General features: G+C 38.5%; 1 protein-coding gene across 3 annotated transcripts in view; it reads left to right on the forward strand.

Annotated features, from left to right (window-relative positions):
• ANO6 (anoctamin 6) overlaps positions 1 to 21,831 on the forward strand; it is a 181,649-nt gene that overhangs the window by 153,347 nt on the left and 6,471 nt on the right. For 2 of the 3 annotated variants that reach the window (XM_081060689.1, XM_081060690.1), the window contains exons 13-19: positions 3,069 to 3,294; positions 4,334 to 4,503; positions 4,701 to 4,798; positions 8,850 to 8,980; positions 14,336 to 14,541; positions 18,562 to 18,764; positions 20,169 to 20,274. In XM_081060689.1, the coding sequence (XP_080916815.1) occupies positions 3,069 to 3,294; positions 4,334 to 4,503; positions 4,701 to 4,798; positions 8,850 to 8,980; positions 14,336 to 14,541; positions 18,562 to 18,764; positions 20,169 to 20,274 (1,140 nt within the window). The remainder of the gene's footprint in view (positions 1 to 3,068; positions 3,295 to 4,333; positions 4,504 to 4,700; positions 4,799 to 8,849; positions 8,981 to 14,335; positions 14,542 to 18,561; positions 18,765 to 20,168; positions 20,275 to 21,831) is intronic. The other variant, XR_013994056.1, reaches the window with a different exon arrangement.

Below are 21,831 nucleotides of genomic sequence, written 5' to 3' on the forward strand. Positions count from 1 at the left end.
ACCCAGGAGAGCGATTGCTGGGTCATATGGTAATTCTATTCGTAATTTCTTGAGGAACCTCCACACTGCCTTCCATAGCGGCTGCACCAGTCTGCATTCCCACCAACAGTGTATGAGGGTTCCTTTTTCTCCACAGCCTCTCCAACACTTGTTACCATTTGTCTTGTTGATGAAAGCCATTCTGACTGGGGTGAGGTGATATCTCATTGTGGTTTTCATTTGCATTTCTCTGATGATTAGCGATGTTGAGCATTTTTTCATATGTCTATTTGCCATTTGTATATCCTCTTTGGAGAAATGTCTCTTCGGGTCCTTTGTCCATTTTTCAATTGGGTTGTTTGTTTTTTTGTTGTTGAGTTTCATGAATTCCTTGTATATTTTGGATATTAGCCCCTTATCGGAGGCACTGTTTGCAAAAATCTTCTCCCATTCAGTTGGTTGCCTCTTTATTTTGTTGATGGTTTCTTTGGCTGTGCAGAAGCTTTTAAATTTCATATAGTCCCATTCATTTTAGTTTTTACTTCCATTGCCTTTGGAGTCAAATTCATAAAATGCTCTTTGAACCCAAGGTCCATAGGTTTAGTACCTATGTTTTCTTCTATGCAGTTTATTGTGTCAGGTCTTATGCTTAAGTCTTTGATCCATTTTGAATTAATTTTGGTACATGGTGACAGATAGCAGTCCAGTTTCATTCTTTTGCACGTAGCTATCCAATTCTGCCAGCACCATTTATTGAAGAGGCTGTCTTTCCACCATTGTATGTTTTTAGCTTCTTTGTCAAAAATTATCTGTCCATATTTATGTGGTTTTATTTCTGGGTTCTCAATTCTATTCCATTGGTCTATGTGTCTGTTTTTCCGCCAATACCAAGCTGTTTTGATTATTGTAGCCCTGTAGTACAAGCAAAAATCAGGGAGTGTGATACCTCCAGTATTGTTCTTTTTTTTAAAATTGCTTTGGCTATTCGGGGTCTTTTGTGGTTCCAAACAAATCTGATGATTTTTTTGTTCTATTTCTTTAAAAAATGCCATTGGGAACAGACATTTATTACAAATACATATTTATATATGTGTGTGTATATGTATGTGTATATAATATATATCTCAGCCAAAATATCCTACTTCCAACCCTTCGTAGAGTGGAATACTCTGCAGACATAAAATGGTCTGACCATGAAAATATTTTATGACACGTAAATATGGGTATGATAAACTTCAGAAAAAAGTAAAATTAATTATTAAAATGATTTTTAATATGCATACTACATATCTCTGAAGGAATTACGCCTATATATAGATAGCAGATGCATTTTTTCCTGTATTTTTTTCTTTATTTTTATAGTTAGGAGTCTTTCAATTGTAGGTGACAGAAAAATCAATCTCCAACCCCCCCAAAAAAATGGGGATGGGTCGGATTTATTGGTTCCTATAACTGAAAATCCCAGGTCTGAGGTACGGCTTTAGGATAGATACTGCCGCCCAAATGATGTCAAGGGCTGTGGTTTGTTCTGTCTTCATTCTGTGTCCAGCTGTCTCCCAGCGTGCTAGTTGTGGGCACTCCCATATGGTTGCAAAATAGCTGCAGCATTCCAGATCTCATAGCACATCCAAGCCAAGAGAGGTCTCTTTTCGCAGATTCCTCTATTGATAAAGGAAGCTTCTCTTTCCCATGAACACTAGTAGATATCTCCTCACATCTCAGTGGCTCTTCTTGGATTATTTGTCAGTCCTTGAATCAGTTGCTGAAGCCAATAGGATGAGATACCTATTTGTCTCAAACCAATCAGGATCTACCGCTGGCATCTGGGAGAAAGGGTAGGGGGCAATGTAGCCCAAACCACAGGACTGAAACAATAGAGAAGTTATTCCCCCAGATGCAAAATCTGGGTCCTTTTCTAAGACTGGAAATAGATCCAGGGTAGCAAAAGCAACTAGTGTCCGCTACAGGTACTTTCACATTTTCTATGATGAGCATATATTAAAGTTATGATCAGAAAAGTATATTATAGTGACAAAAATATGTAAGAAACTTGAGGAAGGAGAATGAAATGCTTCCCTGTCTCCTATGAAGAAATATTGAACCTATCAAGTGCCCTGAAGAAGTGCTAGGTTCTCTGTCGGAAGGACACATAGCCCCTTAATGGATTTTAACTGGCTATGGAGCAAAAACTAACTCATAATCTAAATAATTTCATAATTGTAGAAGGAATGTTTTCCTGGTTCTGCTATCACAGACTTTTTCCTTCTACCAGGACATGCTACCAGTTATTCCATTTTTACACCATCAGAAGATATACTCTTTCTCTCCCTCATTTTTTTAATACACCTTTTTTCAGAGCAGTTTTATTTAGGTTTACAGAAAAATTGCACAGAAAGTACAGAGTTCCCATATACCCCTCACACAACTTCTCTTATTGTTAACATCTTGCTGTAGTGGATGCATTCTTTTTTATTGGGGAAGGGGAACAGGACTTTACTGGGAAACAGTGTGTATTTCCAGGACTTTATTGGGGAACAGTGTGTTTTTCTCAGGACCCATCAGCTCCAAGACAAGTTGCTATCCTTTCAATCTTAGTTGTGGAGGGCGTGCAGCTCAGCTCCAAGTCCAGTTGCCATTGTTCAATCTTAGTTGCAGGGGGTGCAGCCCACCATCCCTTGTGGGAGTCGAACCGGCAACCTTGTGGTTGAGAGCACGCACTCCAACCAACTGAGCCGTCGGGCCGCCCGGAGCTCAGTGGCAACTCAGTTGTAGCTCGTTGTCTTCATTCTAGTTGCGGAAGGTGCTGCTCGTTGGCTCATGTGGGAATTGTACCGGCAACCCTGTTGCCCAGAGCTCACGCTCTAATCAACTGAGCCACCTGTCCACCCGGATGCATTCTCTTTTGTCTTTAAAAATTCCTTTTCCTTTCTTTGAAATTTAACATGCTCGATTTCCACCTCTCTCGTGGCACTTGTGTGTGATTTAACATCACTTCACACATGCACCTTGCCCATTTAAGCGTCGGCCAATTTTTCAGTGTAAAAATATGGTTATTGGTGAGTCTCATGCTGCTATGTTTGTGTTTTCAGATCCTACTGATCATCGCTTCAGTTATTGGGATCATTGTCTACAGGCTATCAGTGTTCATTGTATTTTCTGCAAAACTTCCCAAGAACATTAATGGAACAGACCCAATCCAGAAGTATCTGACTCCACATACAGCCACGTCCATAACTGCTTCCCTCATCAGCTTTGTCATCATCATGATTTTGAACATCATCTATGAAAAAGTGGCAATCATGATTACTAATTTTGGTAAGTTCCTACCAAAGCTTAGGTCATTTCTAAGACATTTTTAGAACCTGGCTAAAATAGAGACTGTATCTTTTAGGCATTTCAATTCCAGTATGTTATAATTTTTAGCAAATTTCAAGTATAAACATATTTTCTCTGACTGTATAGGAAATGAATTATCTATAGCTTTGCATTAGTAAAAGGGACAAAGCAAAGACAGTCATTATAATAGCTGAGCTTTTTGTAAACAGATCAGTGCTGAATAATATTTTCAATTACATAAGATCATGTACCCTATTGTTGAAAGTAAATAGTCTCTTTATTGCAAATAAGTGAAATAGGGTCGTGGTTCCAGTGGCAGATATGTCCCTCTGTTGCTGAGAGGACAGGCAAACCCTGTTACGTGTGTTTTCCCATTCTGTCCATATTAATATAGATCCATTCTCATCAGCTCTGGCTTTTGTAATGAATGCTTCTTCTCTCTGGCTTGTATCCCAGGCAACTGCTTTGTGTCCAAAGTTAAGTGCTTCCCATATGCTGCATATGCCTGGGTCATTCTCTGAATGCTGTGCTCAGTGGTCATCTTCTGAGAATGGTCAGCCCAATTTAAATTCTAAACTCGGAGGATGACCTGTTTGTTCTTCCCCAAATGCTTCTAGCAAGTGGACCCTTGTTTTGTTTTCTTCAACACCAACCTTATTGAGATTCAGGAAGACAAGGGACTATCATTTAGCAGCCTGTTCAATGACAATTTTCTGTCTGTTTAGACCTAAGAAAAAACAGTGCCTGCCCATTTGATAACATTGTGCTTGTAAATTTTAAGGAACAGTTGAATATTTTTTGCCCTGTGGAGTATTGTATTTATGGGGGAGAAACTCTTATAACAATGTATAAACTTGAATTAACACAAGGAGCTATATTAAGGAATTCAAAACAGCTTAAATGGAAACAGTGTGAATTTTTTTTTTTTAAACATGTTAACTCATTTATCAGTGTCTTTGATTAGGGTCTCAAAGCTGTTCACAATTTTAAAGTCTTATTTTCTTTGCTTTAACTACAGAACTCCCAAGGACCCAGACTGATTATGAAAATAGCCTAACGATGAAGATGTTCTTATTCCAGTTTGTCAACTACTACTCTTCGTGTTTCTACATTGCATTCTTTAAGGGAAAATTTGTAGGTTATCCAGGAGATCCTGTTTATTGGCTGGGAAAATATAGAAATGAAGAGGTATGAATATAGAATTATATTCTCTTGACAATGTCAGCTGCCTGGTGTTTTCTCTCAGTTGCGCAGCGTTTCTTCATTGTACATGCTTAGACTTTTTTTAGCCTAAACAGAATACCAGAAAAAAATGAAATTGAGGACTCTATTTCATGTTAGACCCATCTAAAATTTAAATGAGATTTTTCTTTTTAATATTCCAGTGTGACCCAGGTGGCTGTCTCCTTGAGCTGACAACACAGCTGACAATAATCATGGGAGGAAAAGCAATCTGGAATAACATACAAGAGGTGTTATTTCCGTGAGTATTAAGTTGTATGATCTTGGGGATAGGACGGGGGATAATACAGCCTGCCCACCTCTAAAATGAAGTAGACGACTCTGTGCTTATTAAAAATCTCCTGATAAGGTGGTCCAACCAACAGTGTAAATGTATCCATGTTTATACCTTCACTTCAGGTAAGCCCGTTGTGGCAAATTACAGTGACCTGAACTGTGCCTTCCGATATTTCTACTCTTGGCCTAAAATATTTAGGCAATATGTTTTGAATAGCTTTTCTTTGTTTGCAAACTGGGAATGCCAAATGTTAGCCAAATTAGAGTGTGACTTGGGCTCCTCTCATCAATGCTTCTTCTGTGTATATAGGTGCCAGTTTCCTTCTAACTTTTTTCATACAGAATCCTAACATACCAAGGATATATTAGTTACTCTTGCCGCCCAAAAGTACACCCATCCCAAAAATACACAGGAAGGGGGCGAAAGGCCTTGTAAGTCAGCAGCTGTTTTCATGCCCTTTAAGTATGTCAAAAGGACGAAGTGAAATGAATTCCATCATAAACTTACCTTCCTCCACCCTTAACCCCACCTGAGGTCCTTGGCTAGGATTCTTGAAACAAATGAAGAGACATATCTGACACTGTGATCAGGTTCCCTTTGGAGTCTCTCTAGCACCTAGATCAGTACCTGGCATTTGGTAGGGTCTCTCCGCACCAACTGAGTGAGTGAGTTACTCATATGTTTTAAATACGTAACATTGGTAAACTGTTTGTTGGACACAGAGAACAAGCTCAGAGGTCTTTGGCCTTCCTAGCTTCACTTAGTATTTTGATATTTGAGGCATTCCTGGGAATGTTAATCTGTGCATACTTGACAAAAAGCTAGTAAGATTCTTGTGTTACACAACTCACTCTGGAGAAATTTTTATGTTAAAATATTAAGGAAATGGAGTTAAATATCCAAAATGCCCATATCCAAAGTAGCATCATCCTTTGGTGTTGAGATAATGAATGGCCATAATTTCCTTCCTTTGTATATTTTCTCTATTTTCCACAATGGGTATGTACTACTTACAAGAAAATTGAACTGGTATCTTGAGAAGGGATATTTTCTCTTACATGATTTGGCTAGAGGATGAACCAAAGACCTGACATAAGAGAACGCTCAACACAGGTATCCCTCACTATCCACACTCACTTTTAAATTCAGGAACAGTAAACTCGGGAATAAAATAGATTCAGAGAGTAAAGGATGCTTGTATTCAAATTAGCAAGTGGGAATACTGTGGAATGTCCTAAATAGAAATGGTGATTATTTGTAGTATGTGGATTAAATATGATAATGAAGATACAAAGAGAAAATGAGGTACAAAGTACTTCACATCATGCTTTAGTAAAGGGCAATTTATTATGATGCTGTCATGCTTATACACATGGTAAATTCCTAAAGAAATTATTCTGTAAACCCTGATAACAGTAACACGCTTCCAACCTTGGCCAGGGAAAGAAGAGTCTGGTGTCTATTTTTAAAACGTTCTCTAGGTGATTCTCATGTGCAGTCAAGATTGATATCCCCACACTGGAATCACAAACCAATAGAAAACCCAAAAGACCAAGGATGATGATGGATGGACTATGACCCAAGATTTCCTTCTAAGGATGAGTAGTTCAACTGAGAAAGACTGAACAGGAGGCCCAGAGTCTATCTCAGAAAAGAAAGCTACCGTGTTTCCCTGCAAGTAAGACCTAGCCGGAAATCAGCTCTAATGTGTCTTTTGGAGCAAAAATTAATATAAGACCCGGTCTTATATAAGACCCAGTATTATATTATATTATATTATATTATATTATATTATATTATATTATATTATACCCGGTTTTATAGTAAAATAAAACCAGGTCTTATATTAATTTTTGCTCCAAAAGATGCATTAGAGCTGATGGTCGGGCTAGGTCTTATTTTCGGGGAAACATGGTATTCAGAAAGACTTAATGTGGCCTATTATGGGTGAGGGACGGCAGTGCAGTACAAGAGGAAAGTAGCAGATTAGTCACGCAAGTGGCTGCCAGAACAGAAGTGTCATCCTGAATCCAAATTGTGATAGGTTTGGGGCCCCAATAATAGTAAAGACCTGCTTTTGTGGGCCCTGGAGAGGATTCAGCAAGAGGTTGAGGCTGGAAGTATGAGGCAGAGCAAAAGAATAAACCAATAGAAACCAATAATCTCGAATGTGGGTATCACGAAGGGTGATGGACATGTGTGTCCTCGGTGCCACCTACATTACAAGGCCCCTGGAATGTCTGTAAAACTGCAGATTCCCAGACTTGACTGATTACAGAGCTTTGGATTGGAGCATAGGAAGTAGCACTAATGTTCCCTGTTCTTACAAGTGCTGTAGTCAGATCCACCCGTCCAAAAAGCATTGTGTCCCTGAGCCAAGATTCTAAGTACTTTAGGCTGTATTTACAGTTGGCCTCCACCAGTTTACCTGCATTGGTCAAAAGAAGATCCCACGCAAGGGTGCTTTGAATCATTTAATCCTGACAGCAACCCTGGGCAGTTGTAGGTTTTATCACCCTGTTTTATTTGAACTTGACTGACCAAAGTTAAATAGGGAGTGAGCAATGAAGTGTGGATTCTGGGGTGTCTGAGTCCATATCCCTGTGCTATGTCCCTAATATCATAGGAGAGAAAGAAGTGGGGAAAGATTGTGAAGCCAGGGGCAAGTTCTATACAGAGAAACCTTCCCTTAGGAAAATCCAGAAAGTGGTCAGTGAAAAGTTAACACTGACATCAGTAGCACTGGGAAACACAGCATGGTGAGCTATTTGTAATTCATATCTTACACCTTGTGTGTGTGTGTGTGTACAACCATCTTTAGAGTACTGTGAAGCCTCATTGTCCGAATTTGAAATCCATACAAACAAGTTCTTTAATCAGCCGAAGCTTAGTGAGATGTTTATATTCATTTTTGAAGTTGTTTGCTGTGCCTCTTCTGATGAACTCCACAAATAAACCCACAAGCCAGCTGTTGCTCTAGGGAACAACGGTTCCCTCTGCCACAGGTGCACCCCTCACTTCACTGCCAACTTCGGTTTCTTTCCAGGAAATTTCGCCATAAAAACCGGGGAAGCACTTATGTGGGACACAGGCTTTGAGAAAGAGAAAAACTTACCATATAAGAAGAGACAAAAGACAGCTCTGTGGGGACGGTATCCAGTAGTGGGTAGAGCCCTGGGCCACCCGCCAAGGCTATTTTCTCTTAGCTCTGCACTGTGACTTTGAGAAAGTGTTTCACGTCTCTGGTCCTTGATCTATTCAGCTTAAAATAGGGTCTTAGACCTGTTTTATCTACTGCCAAAGTATGTCACTTTTCTCTCAGTACCCCTCAGTGGCTCCCCAATTCCCTCAGAGTAAAACATGCCCAAATCCTCCCAATGGTTTCTTCATCACCGCTCCCCCCAGACTCGTTTCCTAGTACTAGTCCTGGACCACCACCCTCCATACGGTCCATCACACGTGGGAGGCAGGCTCCTGCCTCCAGGTCTCTGTTGTCACTGTTCCCCTGCCCAGTTGCCTCCTTCATATCTATTCAAATGTCACTCTTAGTGAGGCCTCCCTGCCATCATTCCCGCTCCTCCCTCCCACCAATGCAAACACTCTCCACTCCTTGTCCTACTTCATTTTTCTCCACAGCATTTACCACCAGCTCACATCCTATACCTGTATTTCTTTTGGTGATTTCCATACTGGAAAGACGATTTTGGATAATAGCACGGAAATGAAAAAAAAATAATAATAAAGTTAATCAAATGAGGGACAGTGTCTTTTAAAAAACTAAACTGCCCACATGAAAAGGAAGTAAGAGAAAACATAGCAGTTAGAATTTTGATAAACCCAAGTACACAGTCACTACTGTTTTTCAAAATATTTTTGGGTGGGGAGGCAGAAATGAGAGATTTGGCATGCAAATAAAAAAACTAATTTATTGGGAAGATGATGTATTCCACCTGAGATGTCAACCTTGGTCTGATAATGTCCTAATTTATATATAATAATTTGGTCTTTTTGGCAGCTGGATCAAGAATCTAATTGGACGCTACGGCACAGTTTCAGGCTCAGAGAAGATAGCCCCACGATGGGAACAGGACTACCACCTGCAGCTCATGGGCAGACTGGGATTGTTTTATGAATATCTCGAAATGAGTAAGTCATCAGTGAAGTTTTAGGTGCTATAAATTGTACTGGAGCATGTTTTAGATCCCAGAAGTACGGATTGTGAAGCCACATAATTGTTTAGCATGTTGAAAGGAAGAGGAGGATGTTTTTCTCCACTAGATAAAATTATAGTCAGGCCTTCAAATAAGGTGACTGTGTATCTTTGTCAGTATTTATGTTTGTACAAAGCTAAAGATTTATTACCAATGAAACAGAATAGTCATTGAAGTACGTCTTCACCATTAATTCTCAGAGCATTCTAACCATGTTGTCAGAGAATGAACTGAGAACTATTATTAGATGTGATTCAGCTTGGGCTGGAGTCCATGCAGGCACAGCTGTTGGCCGATACGCTTACGAACCGAGTCATTTCAGCAATCTGGTACAGAAAACCTGCAGGAGCATGTTACTTCTTGTCGCAGGAGCGTTCATAGCACCCACCTCCCCTTCACACCTCACACTGCCTTTGACAGTGTGTCTGTTTCTTCTGGCCCGTGTTTTCTGCCCGGTTCCTTGAGTGACCTCAGGGCTAAGCACTGGCTTGAATTCAGAATCATTTTTCTGGTCTGGAATTAAGATTTAGCATAGGACCTTCCTGAATGTCTTTGTCCATTTGTGTAGTATTTGCTTGTGCTCTGTTTCTCATCAGTGGAACTTGATTTTGAGCTCTCAGTTGCCTTTAAATGGATGAATCTCAAAATAGATTTCCATAGGAAACACCATCTTTTCTATTATGCATGACATGCTTATATCCAATAGATGTTTTGTATCTGTGCCCTTTCAGCTAACCATTGCATTGAATTACAATTTTCTTTTTTAAGCTTAGGAGAATAGAAAGGAGGTACAACATTTTGGTTGACAGGCCTTGCATTTATGCTTAGGGGTTTGTGTTTGTAAAGACACCCCTTTGTGGTTCTTGCTTATAAGTCTGCAGAGAGAGAGCAGTTTTTTATTAAATCACATTCTATATATAAAATAATTGCTTTTAAAAATATACATTATGCGTGGAAACACATCTGTTTCCTTCAGTGAGTGAAAAGTTCATCCTGTAGCTTCTTTAGTCAACAATGCTTTGCAGCCTGGAGTCTGATTTGAATTTCATTTTTGCTTTGTTATATTTTGTGACCACATTCGATTAAGGGTGTAGTTGCCATATATAATGTAGAAACTATGTTTATTGATTTATTCTGTTTATATTCAGAAGGACTACAAGACAATTATCAGTTATCTTAAAATAAATCATAATTACAAATATTTCTTATGGAACTATTATAAACATTATTAAGAAACATTTTGGGGCAGAAATCATTCATTATTTTAGCACTCCCAAAAAACTTCAAGTTATTTTTTCCTGTAGTTGATTAGTCAAATGAATGACATTGAGAGGTCATGTTTTGGGGAGAAGTTGATGGGACTTTTAGAGTTTCTTAGTCTCATTAAAATAATTACTAAGTAATTAGGCCTGTCCCTACTCTACTCTACAAGGAAAGATGGAATAACAACTATTACAGACTTTTTTAGATTTATGAAATTGTTTTCCTATTATCCAAATAGTACCTATTGGAATAGAAAAATTAATTTCTGAGAACAGGAAGTCTGTTATTCTGTATTCAGCACCAGAGTGAAATCGATTTTTTGTTCTTTTAGTTTGTGGGAGATAGACTTTTCCAAGTGCCTTTTGAATTATTTTTGTTCCTCTAAATTAGATAGAGTTCCTTTGGTGATGGTGACATCACCACACAGTTTCCTCCTCCTTTCTGTTTTCCCCACATCCATTAATGATACCACCATCTACCTTTTTCATTATGAAGGGGAACATCTTTTGACAAACCCTCCACCCTTGCTTAGGCCTTGTCCCCAGCCACCAGCTCTGTTCCCCTCAGCCCAAAATACCTTTCTCTTCCTTTCTATCAGGAGTTCTGGCCAGGCCTCAGCAGTGACCCTCAACTTTTCACTCAGATAAGCTGCTCTTTTCTCCAGGCATTAACTTGATTTTTGTCTTTTTGGCATGTGATTGTATGCATGCCTCTCTCCCTGACTAGACGGTTGCTGCTGGAGGTAGCTAGCAAAGCCTTTCCATTTTTCCGTCCTCAGCTGGAGCACCACTGCCTGGACCTAGTCCTCATAAATATTTATCTATGTGACTGGAGCTTGGAGTTTCAACACACATATACAACTGTTAGCTGAGTTTACATTAACAGTGCCCAGCCACCCCCACCGAGTTCTGGATAGCATATGGTTTGTGGGGGGGAGTGTTCTCTGAGGGAAATTGCTTTTTATTTAGTGAATTCCCCACCATCCCTTGAGATTATTAAGTAACCCTAGGGTGTTAACCAAAATTGCCTCCCCAAGTGTCTGGTCCTGACTTCTCAGAACTCAGACACGGGACATAAGAGAAATAGTCTTTCAGTCTTTCAATCTGGAAGTCATAAGATACCGCTTTGTATTTAGAGCACAGCAGACACACCAGTATCTCAGGAACATGAGGATGCCTTCCCACTGGGCAGGTGCCATAAATGAAATATCAGGAAAGTGATGAAGTAGGCCCTATTTGTCTCTGGTACTTCCTCTTCCACCCACCCATGTTAAAAATCTTTTGAAACAATGTCTCTCATATTGTTTTCTCCATTTAATTTACTATAATATGAATTGTTGCTCAACATCTCCTTGCACCCACCTTTTTCTTTTCCTCTCTCTCCAGTACTACACATAATCACCCCTCCCACACACACACTCTCCAGAACTCAAGCTGTCTTCCCCCATCTCTCATCTCTGCTCTGTTTCTGTCCACCACCTGCACTGACATTTCCTCATCTTTGCAGCGTGAACTTTCCAAAAGGGAAAAAAGTACTATAGTAGGTAGCCTTAAAAAAAAGTGTGTGTGCGTGTACACATATATATACATATACATATATACACACACCTTGGCTTTTTAAAATTATTTAAGTAAAACAAAAATCAAGGAGGGAGAAACTTTCCACAGACAGTAAAATTGTGGCCATATCAAAAGCTGCCTAGTGGTCAGCTAAATAAGGGCTGTGAAACTTACAGTGGCTTTGGAATATGCAGCCACCTGCAAAGTTAGCAAGAGCCTCGTTTCAGTGCAGTGGTGAGGGCTACAATAGGATAGAAAGCTTTCAGGCAGGAATGAATGGTGGAGAGACAATCAATGTAAGCACTTCTTCAAGAAACTGGACTTTAAAGTGAAAAGAAAGCATGCAAAGTATCAGTGAGTGCTATAGGGTCATGAAAAAGTTCCAGCAAGGGTTAGTTTTATTTTTCCAATGGGTGTAAATTTTTGCCTTGCTGAATTGTTAGGTCTTTGCTTTCTTGTTTTTCTTTCGTTTTGTTCTTGGTTTCAAAAGTTGTTTAGAAAGTCCTTCTCACTTGACTATCAGAACAGATTATACCATCTGGAATTTATTTTGGTGTCAAAAGTGAGGACTCCAAATTAGTTTTCCCAGTGACTCAGCTAATTGATCCAATACTTGAATCTACTGATTTGAAGTATCACTTTTATATAAAAATCCCCTGTATATCTGCATCTTTTCTGTTTAATTCATGCTATTGTCACACCTGTTCTAAACTGTTTGAATTACCATAGCATTATGATATATATTAATAGTTCCTAGAACTGGTCCCATTTTATTGTTTTTTAGAATGTCCCCAATACTCTCAGTTCAAACATCCATCCTCGTTATTTCACTTGGGTGCTTGTGTATATTTCTTGAAGAATTTTAGCGTCACTTTTCATCTTTTTTTCTGAAATCCATTTGGGATTATAAACTAAATTTACATTCAAATTCTAAATTGTATTTTGGAGGAAAAGTTTGTTATGTCCCCAAACAAGTCTCCGCAATTAAGACTATGATACAATCTACCATTCATTCGTCATTATTTGTTTTACTTTATTTTTTTATGTCAATTATCATGTCTTAACATTTCTCACTAATGTATTTCTAAATAGTCTTCGCTTCTGCTATCATTCTAAATGGTTTATTTTATTTTGGGGGGAGTTTTAACTCAGTTTATTGCTAATATCGTCCGAATTTCTGGCTTCTCTTGAATAATGAGATCTGGCAAAATTGGGCCCTCATTCCAACAGGGAAGCTATGAGTGGTCCCTTCCATTAGGACATGTACTTTGCCAGTTTACCAGTTTACAGTTGACTGCACCCATTCTGTTCATTCCTCTTACTTGCGTGGCTGCTGTAGGTGGATAAGTTCATTTAGGGTTAGATAGGTCATAGACACAGATGTTGACATCACTGTTATGCTGCTGACTCTATGACATCACCAACTCTGGTCCTTGCCTCTCTGATTTCACTGAATGTGACCATTCCTGCCTGGCCTGGAGATGTGTCAGATCTTTTCAGCCCTGTCTGCTCATCTGTAACACACCCTGGCCTCTCAGACCAGCCGCACATGCCAGCTCCTCCTACCTCGGCACCCCTCCACCGTCTTGCCCTTCCTGGCCAGCATGGTCCCTCCCCCTTGTCAGAGAAATGCCCTAAAGGGGGAGTACATTTTCCGCTCATCCAGCCTTCGTTACATACCTATACTAGTTTACTTTAAAGGTCTGCCAGTTAGGAGGGAGGGGTCTAAAACTGAAAAGTACAGTATGGTATAGTGTATACATGGTATATGCCGTGGAAATTACAGACAAGGAGAAAAGCACTTCTAAGCCACCACCTGAATCTTGACTTACTGTTACCACAGAATACAACAACTTCAAGATGAAAATTCCTAAAGGATTATATTTTGACTTAGTAAGACACTCGTATCATATACATTATTGTGATTTGTAATATCACAAATTCTCTGAACGTGCTGCGCTTGCATTCGCAGACTCAGAGCAGCTGGCCCATTGGCCTATTTTCATCATATTTCCTCCAATATTCTTTAAGCATAGTCCTCCCAAAGGTGCACTTCTTTTAACTTGTTAGATACTGCCACAATATATATTTTTTAATCCTGAATCTCGAATCATCTTCCAACATTCTATTATTTCAACACTAAGAATGGAAAATATGCTTAGAGTATCCCAAGATTATTTACAAGCATATAGCTTTGGTTGATTAAAGATTTTTAAATAATATTATTCCTATTAAGTGTATGCATATATGTGAAAGAAACAGGCTGTAATTTGTCTTTTTCCCAAAGATCTCATATTTGTGTTTTGTTTGGCTATTGTCACTGTTGAACACTGTTATTACCATAGATGTCTGTTCTAGGTGGGGTTTAGTGTGTTGTTTGCCTTTCTCTTTTTTTATAAGAGTAAAGGAAAATATGTTGTCCTTCCATCCATCCACCACTCCATGATGTGTGTCCATTCCATTGACAGTTATTCAGTTTGGGTTCGTCACCTTATTTGTGGCCTCTTTTCCACTGGCCCCTCTTTTGGCGCTGGTGAACAATATATTGGAAATAAGAGTGGACGCGTGGAAAATGACCACCCAGTATAGACGCATGGTGCCAGAAAAAGCCCAAGACATCGGAGCATGGCAGCCCATCATGCAAGGAATAGCAATTCTGGCTGTGGTGACCAATGTGAGTAAAACCCAGGCTTCACAGAGAAAAGATCTTGAAAAGTCCAAAATTGCATTAGCATTCCTACCTGAGGAATCAAATGTTTGGTATTTCTTAAAATGGGAGAACGATGCCAAGACTGTCATCCATATCAACAATAGTTGTTTTAAGTGTAATTGTTATTCTTTAATGTATTTTAATTGTTTGTTTATAGTTATATTTCGTAACTTACAAATTCAAGACCTCTTACAGAGGCAGTTGCTAAGAAGAGTAACCATTATACTATTGCTGCACATTTAGTGAAGTTTTTGTTCAATAGAAACATGGTAATAGTAATAACAATAAGTACCGTCTCTTTTAATCCTCATGTGACTATATACAAGGAGTTATCCAAAAGTGTTTTTATAATGGAGATAGAAATCTATCCATTTAGAATTTGAGGGTCCTAAAATAACAGCTATCATTCCACCATATTTTATTGTATATTCCAAATGATCAACTTAAAATATTAACTATTTGATGATGAATATGAACACTTCGTGCATTCCTAATCCTGTCTTACCTTCCTTGTCTGCTAGGGCAGAGGTTCCTCAAGGAGGTGGGTTTAAGGCAGGTCTTCTATCTCCCTCCCACCCCACACCCATTAGTCTATGCTAGCCACTTGCTCGCGGGTCATTAGCTAAGCAGCCTTATACCCTATGTGTACCCCAGCTGTGAGGGAACAGAACTCAGTTGATTACAACCTGATTGATCATGGATCTGTCTGAACAGTCAGTCTCTTTCTCACCCCACAATCCAACAGGGAGCTCTCAGAGCAATTCCTATGCCAGCTCATCAGTGGACCTCCTCCCCCCTAAAATACTGCTAACCAGGACTATTTCCTCTCTCATTTCACTCCCAGGTCACAATCCCCAACAAAGTGATACCTCAGTTTTAATTTCTTAATCAAGCTACACTCGCCCTGAGTCCCCAGCCTTTCCCACAAGCACTGTAGAAGCAGAACAAAATTTGGCTCCTGGATGAGGGAAGCTGCTGAGCACTGCAGAGTCGGGGCAGACCCAAGCTCCAGCTCCCAGCACTGCAGCTTCCCAGCTGCATGACCTTGGACCAGGCATTACACTTCAGAGCTTCATTTTATCATTTGTAAGTTGAACAATTCCCTATCACATATTTTAAGAATATTATATATCACAAAAGGTGGTTAGGGAATTCAGAAAGTTAATGTATGGAATGCACAGAGCCTGCTTCCTGTGGAATGTTAGCTGCTATTTTATCATCTTCATTACTCATCATTAACAGTGACTCTGAGTAGACTTTGACAGGTGTCTAAACTAGAGGCACCAGAATTTTATAGCGTGTCACTGTCTGAGCATGGTTACAGCTTTACACAATAAAACAAGTTATCTGGAACCCAGGTGTCACCCCCAAGAACCCTCAATTTATCTGAATTGCATGTTATTCCTCCTTTTTGGAGAAAGTTGCAAAACACACACACACAAACAACTGCTAGGTTATATCAGTTTCCATTCACCCAAACAGCCCATACCTTCAATATCCACTGTGCTGCGAAATGAAGACTGATGTGCAGAAGCATGACAGTGAGGCCTTTCCAGTTCCACAGTCATGAAAAAATGAATCTGTCATGTTCAATATGTTGTATTACTCTAAGTAAGGCAGGAACGTGGATTTACGTGCTTTAGGAAAAATTTCAGCAACAAGGTTTGAAACTAAAAGGGTTTTTCTTTGACCTTCAGCTAACCAGAAAATTCAATTGACTCATACTCCCCATTCCTCAAGCATTCTGCTTTGATTGTATTAGGCATGTTTCCTAGTATCCCAGCCTGGCTCTACCCCATTAGCACAGATGAAGTCTTGCCCGTTTTTTCAGGGCTACTTTATGTGTGTGTGTGCACACACAGGCACACACAGACCCGCTCATTGGTGCTGCTGGTTCTTAACCAGATACTTTTTTTCTTGTAACTTAGTCATCTTACACCCCAGGAAAACTGCTTATTAGATAACTCATTAAACTATGGACATTCCTTTTTTCCATATTATGAGGATTTGTTACAGCTTTCACGATGCAGGTCCTGTATGTATTTGTAGGGATTAAACATGTATATTATCCCCTCACATACCTGATGTGTGCCTCCCCAGTCTAATATACGAGGGAGGGCTAACTTCCCATAATGGGAGAACTTCTAACTGTAGGAAGGAGAGAATAGCCACTGGGGATGAGAATGGACATCACGCAAGAGTTTGCTATAAAATCATTCATTTAAAAGCTGCTGGCTCAATAAATAAGCTGAATTGACATTGTCATATCATGCCAGAGCATCTGCTATTGAAGAGCAATTTTAATTTATTTTGATATAAATGGAAAATTGTGTTTGGAACAGCATGGGAAATGAAGCACACTGCATTTATTTGTACTCTTGCAGCGTGTCTCAGAGCAGCTCAGTTTAGGAGAAAAAAGTATCTTGTCAGAAGATAATAGAATTATCTTCCTTGTTGGAATTTTTGTAGCTTCCTAAAGCACATCTGCAGGTGATTCTATAAAAAGCCATAGTTCAGTTAAATGATAAAAATTTTAATCTATTGAAATCTGGAAAAAAGTGAAATATTCTTGTCTTACACCACTACCACAGGCAGGCAGGCAGACACACACACACAAATACACAAATATTTCATTTCAGAGGAAATGAAAAAGCTGGCAATAGGGGGAAATTTTGCAATAGAAAAGCCCCTTAGTTGTTTTTCTTGCCTTGCCTGAGATCTTGTTTGTTGGCTTATGGTCTCATTGTGTCTAAACCATATGTTCAGATAAATACTATTCAGAATCATGTTGTCTGCCAAACACATGTCTGTTCTTCTGCTTCAGAAAATGACCGAATCATTTAGCTTTGTTTATTCACATAGAATTTGGATTAAAATATATTTTTGACTTTCTCCTTCCTTTAAACCAGTTTTTCACATTGGAGAGAGAGCTTAAAGGCCAGATTAAAGAATTTTAGAGAAAATTCATGTAATTCATAATAGCTTGACTTCCTAATAGATGTCTGCCTGACACAGACCCAGGTTTACGTTTGACCCATATTCATACCTTTAATCTGGGAGCACATGAAACTTTATTATTTGATAATTTATAATGTTCATAACTTTATCCATTAAATCTTTTGGAAGTTTAGAGGCTTAGACACTAGATCTAACAAAATAGACATCATTGCTTGACTGTGTGAATGGAGCAACCCAATATTGTTTTTTGCTACCTACATTTTATTAAAATTAATTTTAAAATTATTGCTCTCTAATGAAGCGACATACCTAAGTATATACTGAGAGTTTAAAATAAATCAGATTATGGGTTGACTTGTCTAAACAGGTCAATATACTATAGGGGAAAAAATATGAATGTAAAGACCATTATTAATTTAGATCAAGGAAATCATACTTTATGCAGTTTACATTCTATTTTTAAGAGGCAACTGGTAAAAAAATCAGTTTTGTATTATTTACTCTACAAAGGAATTATATAAAGCCCAATTATTTTCAGAACGTTGACCTTAATGTTACATATACAAAAGGGCCTTCTACATCTAAATCGTAAAAGATTTAAATTATGTTGAATAGAGCTCCAAGGTTGATTGAATTTTGTTATATTCTAGTTTTTAAAAATATAATTTACATATATTATATGCAGGTAACTCTCAAGTTATCCGCAATACAGGAATCTACAATTATTCTTACTGTACTTAAGAAATATAACAGGCAACTGTCAAGTGTTGGCTTTTGAACTGGACATTTCTTAGAATTGAAGACCAAAAGAACAGTAAACTGTTCTACTATTTTAAATCAGCTGCTCAAAGATTTTAGGATATTCACTATCTCCATATATTATAGATATAGATAGGAAACAATTAAGGTTTCTGAATTTTTAATTTTTTTTTTAAATTGATAAAAACATAATTCTGGCCTATTTGGTAGCTAAAGCTATAAAGGCTCTAAATTAATGCCCCCTTTCTTGTTTTCCTCCCAACACAGGCCATGATCATTGCTTTCACATCAGACATGATTCCCCGCCTGGTGTACTACTGGTCCTTCTCCGTCCCTCCATATGGCGACCACCCCCACTACACCATGGAGGGATACATCAACAATAGCCTCTCCTTCTTCAACATTGCTGACTACAAAAACAGAAGCAAAGGAAACCCATACACTGGGCTTGGTAACCACACCACATGCAGGCAAGTTCTGCTATGGGTTTAAAAATGTACTTCATCTTTTAAAGGGCTTTTATTATAATGTAACAGTCCGTTTAATTCTATGTGGTATTAATGTAATTACATGTGGTATTAATGTAATATAATGTAATTACATTAATACCACATAGAATTAAACGTAATTCTATATGGTATCATTTAAATAAAATTGCCAGAGACTTCTTTTCCTAGCTTTCTTCTCAATTCAACTTAAAAAAAGGATAAGATACAAAAGTTCATACAAAATAGGGTTAGAGCTTTCAAGACGAACCATAAAGCAAGGTTTAAAGATGAGAGTTTCATATGATTACAGGGAGAGCCTGATCCAGGAGAAAAGCCTTATATCTAAGAAATGAGGAAACTCTGAGTTCCAAAAAGCAAGATAATTGAGTTATGACTAATGTGTTATTCAAGCACAATGTGACAATGTTGAACTACAAAGCAGCACCATTTAAAGGAATACAAAGACAAGAAATGCGAATGAAAGCCTCAGCCTAGCCCCGTAGCACTCTCTGAGGGTATCCCAAAGCTCTCGGCACTGATTCTACTGGCTGGTAAGATCGACTATGGACAGTATACATCAACTAGATTATCAGCTGATACAGTTTGCTGACTGTATCGTTCACTGAGGTTTTGTGTTCAATCAGAGTCTTAAACCTACAGGAGACTTTAAAATTCATTTAGTTTAACTCCTCAAAGCCTTCTTCAAATTCCCAACAACACAACTAAGACACCAGAAATGAGACCCAAATAAATGTTTCAAAGTTACACATAGGAGGGTCGCTTCAGAATCCCACATTAAATCTGCTTACTTTTACTTTCCGTAATTCTAAAGAATACTTAAATACTTCTAGGTCTCATAGGTTACAGGCAGAAAATTAGAGGTAGACTACCTGAGGGAGAAACGCTACCAGCAGTAGCACAGACATCTGACAACAGGGAAATTAGGAGGAAAATTATAATAAGCAGATAGTACTTTCTACAGGGAGACATAGCCCCTTAGCTGAGTGAACCCTGATGACACCATATAAATATATGACACTATATAAATAAATTTGTAAGCACGTTTCTGAAAATATGCTAAATTGTTTCAGTTATACTCTTGAGGAAGCAGGGATAAAACTCGTATCAAAAAATGTAAGGTACTTTTGTTCTCTTTATAGAGCTGGAATCTGTCATTACCATCATTTTCCTATTGTATGTAAAATGAAGTATTACTAGAATAGTCATTTCAGGGTTTTATTACCAAATTAAACTCTTGGACAAATTTATGTGATGTCCAATTTAAAAGAGCATTGTATTAAATATGACCTCTTTCTAAATGGGCCCTTGTTTACAGCCTTTGACCAAAAAGGATAATCTCCTGATCTGCCTCTATTTTATTTCCAGGTATCGTGATTTCCGGTACCCTCCAGGACACCCACAAGAGTATAAACACAACATCTACTATTGGCATGTGATTGCAGCCAAGCTGGCTTTTATCATTGTCATGGAGGTAGGAGAAGTACTTTGAAATAGTTAATAAGGCAGTGTATTTATAGACCCTGTATTAGCTTTAAGTGTTGCCAACTCTGACTTAAAATGTACAGTACATTCTTGTATCTTGCTAATAATTATTTTAGGATATTTATTAATCAGATTTGACCTGAGAATACCCATAAATCTCTCATTAATGAAATGGAGTTGCTTATCTGCTTTAAAAGTTAAAAGCATGTTTTGTGCTAAGGGGATTCAGTTCTTTTCAATTCAGTATTAATTGAGTGCCTTTGGGAGCGAGGCACAGGGCCGCATGTTAACCTGAGAAGGGACTTTTTCAAGATGGAGCATATGGGATTGCTGCCCTTGAGAAACTTTTATTGCTATAATAGTATTGTTTGTATTATGAAATATTTTTATTGACTTTCATATTTTTATTGATTTCCATAATATGCCTTCTTACAATAGTTTTTTTTTTCCCATGTCCCTAAAATTAACCAGCTCTGAAAAATGACTAAGGCAGCTATACATTTGAAATTGATCTAGCCAGCTTTACTTCTTACACTGAGTGAATAACTACTACCAACTTCCAAAGCCTTAGTAGTTGCTTGATTGGTGTGGTGAGTTAGGATTACATTTAGCTGCAAGAAACAGGAAACCCATCTGTAGTGGCTTAAACAAACAAAGGTTGATTTTTCTCACATAAAGTTCACTGGAAGTAGGTGATTACTCCTGAATCAATACCAGCTCACTGATATAAGGACCATATCTCTGGTTTTCTAGGTTTCCTCTCACTGAGTATCACTTTATGGTTTCAGTATGAATGCTGCAATTCCAGATAATATGTTTGTGTTCTAGGCATGAAGGAGGAGAAGGGCAATGCTAGCCATATCTGTTCCTGTCAGGAAAGAAAATGCTTTGCCAGAGCAGCCTGCCCTTTATATCTCATTGGCTAGAACTATAGCACATGGTTCCTCCTAGCAGCAAAGAAGTCTGAGACAGGATATATTTGGTTTTCTCCAAACAAAATCAGAATCTGTTAGGAAAGAAGTGGTATAAGTTTTCTAGGGTTTTTTTAATTGCTACCAAACACTAACAGAAGAAAATAATTCCTCATTAGCTGACCATTACAAGTGGATTCCTGAAGTACAGTATCTAATATATCAGCAAGAGTCACTAGTTTATATTAAAATCTGTTGTTGCCAAAGTGTTTCGAACTTGTGATTTTGATGTCATGGTGGCCTAGATACTGTGAGGACCTATCTCCCTATGAAAACATTTAGAATCAGCTTAAAACATAGTTTCCTTTGCATTTTCGAGCTCACTAGAAGGGAGGAGAGTCTACAAAGGGGGTGGGGGGAGATGATTTGCGAAAATAGAGTAGTGAGCACCCCTAAAGTTCAGGAGTGCTCTGAGAACAACTGCTATTATCATGCCTCCATCGGAAACCTCAAGGAGACCAAGACTTGGGTCAGAAGTAAAGTGAAAAAGCTGAGCTTGAGACTTGGATTCAGCCAGAGACCCCAAAAGGGGCTAAATTTGTCCCAGAGCAGAAGGAAATGCATACCTTTTCTGG

The sequence above is a fragment of the Rhinolophus hipposideros genome (genome assembly GCF_964194185.1).
Source record: "Rhinolophus hipposideros genome assembly, chromosome: 9".
Taxonomy (NCBI): Eukaryota; Metazoa; Chordata; class Mammalia; order Chiroptera; family Rhinolophidae; genus Rhinolophus; species Rhinolophus hipposideros.